Source organism: Papilio xuthus, unplaced genomic scaffold, assembly GCF_000836235.2.
Source record: "Papilio xuthus unplaced genomic scaffold, Pxut_1.1 DF828142.1, whole genome shotgun sequence".
Taxonomy (NCBI): domain Eukaryota; kingdom Metazoa; phylum Arthropoda; class Insecta; order Lepidoptera; family Papilionidae; genus Papilio; species Papilio xuthus.
In genome coordinates this window covers 3933316-3942819 of record NW_013530507.1, presented here as the reverse complement: position 1 = coordinate 3942819, position 9504 = coordinate 3933316, and the positions used below count along the sequence as shown (strand labels likewise).

The 9504-nt window shown below is 31.3% G+C and overlaps 3 protein-coding genes across 3 annotated transcripts; 1 reads left to right on the top strand and 2 right to left on the bottom strand.

Moving 5' to 3' along the window:
• Positions 1 to 751: 751 nt before the first annotated feature.
• On the bottom strand, positions 752 to 2523 carry Arp3 (Actin-related protein 3). Its single transcript, XM_013307610.1, has one exon. The coding sequence runs from the start codon at positions 2422 to 2424 to the stop codon at positions 1168 to 1170; it is 1257 nt and encodes a 418-aa protein (XP_013163064.1). The 5' UTR covers positions 2425 to 2523; the 3' UTR covers positions 752 to 1167.
• A 439-nt stretch (positions 2524 to 2962) lies between these two features.
• On the bottom strand, positions 2963 to 5895 carry LOC106114507 (leptin receptor gene-related protein). Its single transcript, NM_001312606.1, is given in 4 exon segments — positions 2963 to 3896; positions 4526 to 4712; positions 5135 to 5210; positions 5825 to 5895. Coding segments are annotated over 4 exon segments (393 nt in total). The 5' UTR covers positions 5841 to 5895; the 3' UTR covers positions 2963 to 3782.
• A 366-nt stretch (positions 5896 to 6261) lies between these two features.
• Rpb5 (DNA-directed RNA polymerases I, II, and III subunit Rpb5) lies at positions 6262 to 9059 on the top strand. The gene is made up of 6 exons (XM_013307742.1): positions 6262 to 6406; positions 6504 to 6592; positions 7010 to 7188; positions 7398 to 7560; positions 8111 to 8189; positions 8959 to 9059. Exons 1-6 carry the CDS (start codon positions 6350 to 6352, stop codon positions 9022 to 9024), a joined length of 633 nt encoding a protein of 210 aa, XP_013163196.1. The 5' UTR covers positions 6262 to 6349; the 3' UTR covers positions 9025 to 9059.
• The last annotated feature ends 445 nt before the right edge of the window (positions 9060 to 9504 follow it).

The following is a 9504-nucleotide window of genomic DNA, read 5'->3' as shown; positions in this document are numbered from 1 at the left end:
AAGGCCTAGCAAGAAAATTTCCGATAAAATGTACTCAGCGAAGTCGACATTTGTTAGATTTCTCGTTATAATTTATACTCGACAGGGTGCTGCAAAAATACAAAAACTCGAAGAACCGGATAAATGTACATATGTAAATCGAAAATCGAAAAATCCGATGTCGATTTGAACCCAGGACCTGCATTACAAGTCAAGGGCTTAGCCACTAAGCCACCGATGCTTTTAAGACTTAGTAAAACAATTTAATAATAAAATACACACATATCTTGAAAAGTATATTTGGTAAAAGCTGGAATGGAACATTAAATGCCTTAATTTACAAAGCAAACCCAGCAAATTATTGATTAAACATAAAGTTATATATATTATATATTTAAAATTAAATCGATAAAAATGTGCAAGTAATATATTGGCATTTATTGTATAAAAATTAAAATAAATTTCATAAAAATTATATCCTTAATGAATATAGTTATAATAACTTTAACTAACATGAAGCTTTAAATATTGTCACAAGTGAGTGGGATATTGTAAATTAAAACCTGTTTACTGTCATAGATAATTGAGTTTCCACTGTCAAAATAATCTAACTAATATTATAAATGCCAAAGTTTAGATGGATAGATGGATGGATGTTTGTTTGAAGGTATCTCAGGAACGAATAAACTGATCTCTATGAGATTATGCACAGGTGTAGAACATAGTCTGGAAGAAAACATAGGCTACCTATTAAGTTTTTTATAATTCCATGCAGATGGAGTCGCAGGCGACAGCTAGTAAATATTCCTATCCTTCTTTCTCTAAAAAAATACAACTTGTAATACAGATATTATGCCAGTGAAAACCCACAATTAGAAGCATAAAGGTTTGTGACAGAAATAGGAATAAATGCAAGTTTTACACTACACTATGGGTATAAAAGGTTTGTCCTAAATTTCAATTTGTTTAAAGACAGCATTAATACTAACATATCCTAGCTTTTTTTTCTCTTTAAACTTTTCTTTAATTATTGCTACTTCAATTTATCTGAATTACATCATGTAACACTTCTTTTAATCCCTAACTCAAACATTGAGTTGTTTATAAACATGTTTGCTAAATATTTCTTACTGAATATTTAAAACTTCATGCCTAAGCAATAATACTGAACTAGCGATAACAATAGTCTTAAATCATGGTGCCAAATACTGGGTTGTGTCTGCAAATACTTGGTCCATATTCCATATACGCTTGCTTAGTGTGACAGACCTGATAAAATTCTGGAGTAGAACCAAGCAGGCTACCTCCAAACCACACTGCATACCGCTGCATGTTGTGTGAGACTACTTGCACATCTATAGGCTTTGGTGTAATCCGACCTTCTGATAACATTGTGGACAATTTCAGTCTTGCATCAACTGTACGCTTAATATCTCTTTGCAGTCTCCTATCAAAGTCTCGGAACATCGTAGAACCTCCAGATAGAACAATATTTCCATACAATCCTCTTCTTACATCAATCGGACATGATTGAATAACGTCATCCACCATTTCATTAAGTGGTACAGTAAAATCTGCATTGGAAAACTCAGGATGGAAAAATATTTCTGGTCCTAAGAACCTTTCATATCCTACATCAACTGAGAATGGGTTTTTAGTTATAGCATTGATTCCAGTATATTTCTTCATCCATTTTGCAGGATCGGAATCATATTTAGCAAACTCCTTGGCAATGTCTGGACATATATAGCTATATCTTTCCTTAATAGCTTTTGCAGTTTCTAAGCTTTGCTCTGGTGGGATACCTACTTCTCTTTCACGAAGCAGAGATTGAATAAAAGATGTAATATTCCTGCCAGCAATTGGTATATGTTTGATACATGAGCCAATAACATAACCTTCAGCCACTGGGACAATATGTGTTACACCATCACCACTGTCCACCACTATTCCTGTAAACGTGCGTTTTGCACATGTACGAGACTTCCAAGAGGCGGCGAGAGCGAGTACAGCTTGAACAGCAATGTACAAACCTGGTACATTGAAAGATTCAAACATAATTTCCGCTAAATATTCTCGATTTTCTGGAGTATTTAATGGCGGCTCGGTAAGTAAGAAATGATGGTCTTCAGGCTCCGCTCTTAAGTACTTAAAAATACATTGCTCGATATACCGTTCCATGAGATCCCAATCTTCAACTAAGCCATGGCGTACAGGATATTTAACTGAATACCCAGTGGCATCGAACGCTTCGTCTCCAATAAAGAAATCCAAATCTTCCACCGCTTTAGTCATACGCCGAGTACTTTGATCGCCAACTTTAGCGGTTTCCTTTATCGCTATGGCTGACGGAATGATAAACTGGGGCTCTTTGTTACCGGCGAACCCCAATTTTGTGTATCCAGTCCCCACATCGATAACACAAGCCGGTAAATGATCACCCATAATTGGAATTATTTACTATGAATAGATATTTTAGAAATAAAATAATTTTGTGGGTGCGGCGATTTGACACTTAAAAACTTAAGTACAAAATAGAAATCATTAACGTATGACAAATACCAAATGTCAGTGAACGACGATGATTAATAAAAACGTTCCATTTCACGTAAATATTTTTTTGATTAAACTTTATGATAAAAAATTTACTTAATACATATTAGAAAAGTAACAAAATAAAAGTTAAAGGTTGGGGTGCAAAACAACAGTGATTTTAAAGCGCTGCGTCGTTTAAGAGCCGCCTATGGAGACTTTTATCGCGTAAAAAAGCGCCCGTGCAACTGAGGCCTACCAACTTGATTTTGCCCTACAGGATACCTCTTGAAACTCGAAAAAAAATCTTTTTCACTTAGTTTGATATATTTTATCTTATTAAATTATTCATATTATAAATTCGAATGTTTGGATGGAGATCCATCCATTCCAATCGATCCGGATTATCAGGTTAAAATAATACAATATGTTATAAGCAAATAAACAATATTTTATTGTGACCTGTCTCCTAATAACATATTTACAGAATATAAATACAGGAATGTGATTGCAGAGCAGAGTAAACAATTTTTTTTAATTTGTATGAAAAGTACCAACAATGTTTTTAATAATTATGTTGTTAGCAATAAAAAATACACATTCACCTATTAGTAAGAAAAGTTAATTTTAATTTTATTGTTTAAATTAATAATAATGTAAAATATTGAAATTACATATTTATGAAAATCGTTAGTTTGGACATACAATCTTCGGTAAATTGAATTGACAAATATTTTGAATACAGCATGGATAATTTAAAATGATAGATCATCTATTCTAATAGCTTTTAATATAATACTATATACCTATAAAAATAAACATTTTTTTATGTGAAGTATGTACTTCAAAACATTAACTAAACCTACTCTATAACTTGAGGATAACCAAAACGAAAATATTAGATATTTGTATAAATGAATTCCAGTTATAAATGATTAAAGGTTTAAACTACATTTTAAATAATTAATCAACACATATTTAAAGGAAAAAAAATGAGTTTATTTTACACTGATTAATAAATTCAGGTTTTACAGTATGAATCCAATCTAAGCATACCTAAATATTTTGCATAAGCAAATTTTAGTAGATGCAAGTTTTATGCACCTAATTCAAATATTACCAACATTTAAAGGCATTGGGTACACTTAACATCAATTTTAAAAAACACTATCAGTATCATAATTTCAGACTTATGTAGACAAACCACATTATATAAAAATCAGCTGATTGTCTCTGTTTTGATCCAATGGATAAGGATGTTTCTAGATTTCTCACCACATTGCATAATCTGAATCTTCCATGTCGAAAATTGTGAAGAAGCCAATGATAGTCAAGTAAACGATGACATTGCCCGCCAATGTCAGGTAGCAAGCGGGCCACAATATCTGGAAAAACAATAATAGGCACATTTTTTTCAAATCGCACACAAAATTTTACATTTATTAAGGTATAAGCTCTCGAATATTCAAAGCTTTGAAGAATTATCAATTACATTAACTTAAACAACATTTTATATTGGTTAGAATAGAACAAGACTAGACAAGTAGATTGCCTTGTCAACTCAGTATTTAAAAAAAAAAACTTTTTAATACTATTCACATAAAAATCTTACTTACAAAAGCAAGCATTTGGATTGATAATGGGATATTGCTGAAATTTGGCATCAATGTAGAACATAGCAGGGAGAACACATAGTTTATATATATAGTTTTTTTTAGTTCCGCGCGTCGCGGGACAGTTGATAGACTACATAATTCCAAGATTCAATAAACAAGTTCTGCATTTATTTTTTTAAAGCCCATTGCTGAATGTTTTGGTTTTTCCATTTGAAATCTCTTTTTGATAATGTTAATTGTACTACTTAATATGGATAGGACAATATTTAACTGTAACTCAAATGAAACACATATTATCTCGGTTTTTTTAAAGAGAATTTAAGAGATCCTAACATTTGTCAATACAATCGTCATTGCAGTAGAATCTCTATAAAAGTAAAAAGATTTAGTGTACAAACCACACTAGCTCGAGCCAGCACAATGGGCAGTGCAAAAGAGCTAACAATGATGCCCATGGTGATGAAAATAGCAGTCTCCATACAAGAGTTGTTGGTGCCCCCAGCACTATCTGTGTGGCGACGGGCAATCATTGTTGGGATGGGACATAGAATGTAGAAAATCACCACAAAAAATGGCCACCATAATCTGTAAAATATTAATTTCCATCAATTAGCTTATAACAAAAGTCAAGTACAAAAACTGACAACCTTTGTTTCATATCACATCAATTGTATTTTATTAAAAACAATAATTTAAACCAAAAGCTACTATATGAGTCAATTTGTATCTAAAAAAAATAAGCAGATGAAGATAGAAATATCTTTTGGAAATATAAGAATTTTTGCAGAAAACAATGAAATTTTATCAAGATTGTGATAAGTCAATCAAATATTAAATTTGTACAGGCAATTGTAACAAAAGAAGTGTTTAAGAAAACAAAAGAATGATATAAAACCTTTCACTTGAAACCAAAACATGCAATCATCATATCATTCTTCCAAATCAAAGGTTTGGGTTGCTATAACAAATTTTAACCTATGTCATATTAGTTTTTATGTTGTACTTACTTGAACTGAGGCAGAGCGCATGCCAGAATAACAAATGTCATACCAATGGAACCAGCAAATGCCAGGGACACCAAACTGTAAATTTATAAATATTTCCAAATAAACTATTACAAAATCACATAAGAATATACAAGTGTTAAATATGTTTATTATTTTCAGAATATTTCATGTTATGAAGTTAAGGATATTCAAATAATTTCAAATCTAAATTCTTATGCAAATCTCGTTTGCCATTGAAACATTTCTTTTCTTTTTATTAACATAAACAATGGATAATCTGTTCATATAATTTCCTATGCTTCTTCACAGATACCATGTTTTATTTCTCTAAGTATTTGTATTTTATACATTTGTTCATGAATATTTTCAAGGCCACTAAATGGCATTTTTCAGACTATTAATTTTAACAACAAACCAGTCGGTACCCACAACACATTTGCATAAAATATCTAGGACAGTATGAAAACATCGTTTTAGACTTTTTCACTTTCTACAACTTTGTACTACTGTGACGTGTTGTATTATAATTTAATTGTACTCACCCTTTAGGATTATATGGTCACAACATGAAAAAGAAAAAATTATAATTAGTAAAAGTGATTAAGAAAATTGTTTGTAAATATAAAGTATGACTCATTCTTGCACTGAAAGATCAATAAGTTTTAGTATTAAGATGTTTAAAAATCGTACCTTTGATTCCAGCCATTATTCTTAAACGACAAAATTAAGATATTCTTAAACTATAATAATTAATCACAAATGAATGAAATGCAAATCCAATATAAAAAACTTCAATTTCAATCTGTCTAAAATTAGCACAGACAGAAAACAAAATTTTATTAACACATATAGATTAAAAAAACCACAGAACCGACGGCACCAAAATTGGATCGATTACAATAATCAAACGACTATGTAAAACTAAAATAACGCAACATAACTATGAGGTGGATATTAAGAAACGTACAAAATTAAATCAATTTTACAGTTTTTATGCGTTTGTATCATTTGGGTATATTATACTTATGCATAATTTGAAATGTAATACCTCGATGACAGTTATAAAAAGAGACAAAATATGAAATGTACTTTTTTGCTTTAACTTAACCTAACCTTTAAATCTAAACATTTAAAATTTTAATAGAATTAGTAATTATACCTCGTCTTGGTGTAATTTTTATTTGAAAATATATACATTAATAACATTGAACAAATATGGATGATGATGCAGAAACATATAAACTTTGGCGTATTCGAAAAACAGTTATGCAGGTAAATATACAAATACAAAGCAAGTTTGTTGTCCAAAACATAACTCAAGCTAATAATTTCATAACCTGATGTTTATTTCACATTCATTTATTTACAGCTGTGCCACGATCGCGGCTATTTAGTTACTCAAGATGAATTGGATCAAACACTTGAACAATTCAAAGAACAATTTGGAGACAAACCAAGGTGTGTATATATAAATGTATTCATCTAGATCTTACCCAAATAAATTTTTGTAGTTTTTGATAACCCATTTACTAACTTGTTTAACTTCAGTTTTTCGTCTATATTTTCCATTTTATAGAATTTCTGATTTATTAAACTGGAAATTGATGTTTTTGAAGTTTGTTTTATTGTATTTTAACAATGTCAAAATACGAAGTTTGTCATGTCATATTATTGAAAAAGTTTATATAATTTTCATAGATAAAGTTATTATAATAGATTCTCTTTTTGTAATTGTGCGAAATACTCTTTATGAAATAGCATTAAAGACTAGGAACAAATTTGTAGTTCCTTTGACATTATGGATGTCCAGGGGCATTGGATAAGACACTTTTATTAAAAATTTGCTCATATTTCTATGAAACATTAATTTTTCAGTGAAAAACGACCAGCGAGAAGTGACTTAATTGTCCTTGTAGCCCACAATGATGACCCAACTGATCAAATGTTTGTATTCTTCCCTGATGAAGCTAAAATAGGAATTAAAACAATCAAGACTTATTGTACTAGAATGCAGGAGGAAAATATACACAGGGCAATAGTGGTTGTTCAAGCTGGTATGTTATCCTTTTAGTATTTTTTTTAACTTGTTACAGAAACTAAGGTAGAATTATCTGTGAAACATTTGTGTCTGTTCTCTATGGACCTATGTTATTTTATGTCGTAAATGAAAAATATAATCATTACCATAGAGTCTAGTAGATCGCAAAAAATTAGAGAATGAAATTGTATGTTTTTCTTCTAAAATATTTAAAAAATCTTTCAGGTATGACACCTTCAGCGAAACAGTCTCTTGTTGACATGGCACCAAAGTACATTCTGGAACAATTCTTGGAATCAGAATTGTTGATAAACATAACTGAACATGAGTTGGTACCGGAACACATTGTATTGACTCCCGATGAAAAGCAAGAATTACTGGCTAGATAGTATCCTTTTTTCATATATACCACTATTGACTACTCTCATGGTAACTAAAATTAAATTGATTTGATGACCTGAAGATCAGCTCACACTATGCATGTGTGATGCAGATCATTGAACTGGCTTGCAGATCAGTTAAATATTTACCTGCATAGTTATGATTGTTGTCTCTGCTATTTGCTGACTAGATCATGGCTCAGCTCATAGTAATAATACAATGTGTTGAGCTGTAGATTACCTACTCAGTTGTTGAGTTGTAGCTCAACAGTTCAAGCTTATGTGAGCTGATCTTTTGAACTGGTTTATAGCTGATCAAAAAATATAGACAACCTATAAAAGTAAGTAATTTGGTACTTTGCAGCATGCGCTTTTGGAAATAAAGGCTTTGTAAGTACACATTTCAAATTCACCTAATGTGTACTCAGAGTAATCATTTTACGTTTAATGTGTTCAATACTTAATTGTGGAAATGAGTAAAGAATCATTGTGTTAACTATTACTAGTATGTAATTTCAGTTTTCATAATGTTGATACATTCTTTAACTCTTAAATCAGTAAATTAAAAGAAAACATGTTGATGAGAATACAAGCAGGTGACCCTGTAGCGAGATACTTTGGACTTAAGAGAGGACAGGTTTGTAGTTTTCTTTAGTATTGTAGTTTGAAGGATGCAGTCAAGCCAGGATAAGCGAGAAACTTCTATAATCGAGAGTCATTCTCCAGTCCCGAAGGAGAACCAACTGTAGCTTTTGTGTGTCTAGATAATAGATGTAAAGAATTGTCATAATTATTGTTATCTTGCCAACTATCTTGCTTGGCCAATATTTACTTAAAACTAATTCTGCTATATATGAGAGTGGTAGAACCCGCTTTAACATCTTCGCACGAATTGGCCAGGTTCGCCCGGTGAAATACCACCACCACACAGAAAACAGGCGTGAAGTGGAAGCAATTCCGCGTTTCGTCTGATGAGTGTGCGTCCCGGAGGCCTAATTTAGTCCTCTTTCCTTTCCCATCCTTTTCTTATAAGGAAAGGATGGGAAGTGGAAGTGGACTTTCCGGATGAGAGGATGCATGGAAAGGGAAAATATTTTCTTTCTGTGCATCCTCTCCTCCGTCGATTAAAGGTAGGCAAAGCATATGCAATTGTGTATGTCTATGGGCAACGGTCACTTCGCTATTTCAGCGATTTCAGGTGGCCGCTCGCTCGTTTGCCACCTTATGATATAAAAAAAAAAAAGAAAAAGAGCATAATTTTTTTTATATTGTTGCATTATTACTCTAATTTTGACAAAATGAAAAGGGAAGAGAACAATAACTTTTATGTTGTTTGTCAATTTATATATTATTTTATATTTTATGATTGAGTTGTAAAAATGTATGTAATATTTTTGAACTTTCAGGTGGTGAAAATTATCCGATCATCAGAGACAGCTGGGAGATATATCTCCTACAGATTAGTTTGTTAAGATTATTGATAAATATATTCCATATTTTATATAAAGTTTGTTTTATTGCTTATTACCCTATATTTACAAAAATCTAAATGCCAAAATGAAATGGCCATTGTTTGCATACATATGCTAACAGATGTCGCTGTTTTTAACTATTAAATTACTAAAGGCGTTTAAAGTTTTTACTTATAATAATACGGCTGTAGGTGTAGATATTCGTATTTCATGATTTTAATTAACGCTATTATTATTATTGTTCATAATGTTGAGATATTTAACATTTCTTAGTGTTTATCATATACAAAACTATAAATCTTTTTCTCGCTGCACCAACTGTCGTACTCAGAGTGTGTTAATGGCCAGTTACATACTATTTATAAAAATGGAAAGAGCTAATGCGTGCAAGGATGTACTGAAATCTTGATATGTAGACGTGCGTGTAAAAACATAGTCTATTGTACATATAATGTTGTGCTCTGTTCACACGTTAACCGC

Bases quoted from the DNA above. Each gene is read 5' to 3' on its own strand.
- Arp3 (XM_013307610.1), bottom strand. From the start codon at position 2,424: ATGGGTGATCATTTACCGGCTTGTGTTATCGATGTGGGGACTGGATAC.
- Rpb5 (XM_013307742.1), top strand. From the start codon at position 6,350: ATGGATGATGATGCAGAAACATATAAACTTTGGCGTATTCGAAAAACA. The intron at 6,593-7,009 runs GTGTGTATATAT...TTAATTTTTCAG, and splicing joins CAATTTGGAGACAAACCAAG to TGAAAAACGACCAGCGAGAA. The intron at 7,561-8,110 runs GTATCCTTTTTT...CTCTTAAATCAG, and splicing joins CAAGAATTACTGGCTAGATA to TAAATTAAAAGAAAACATGT.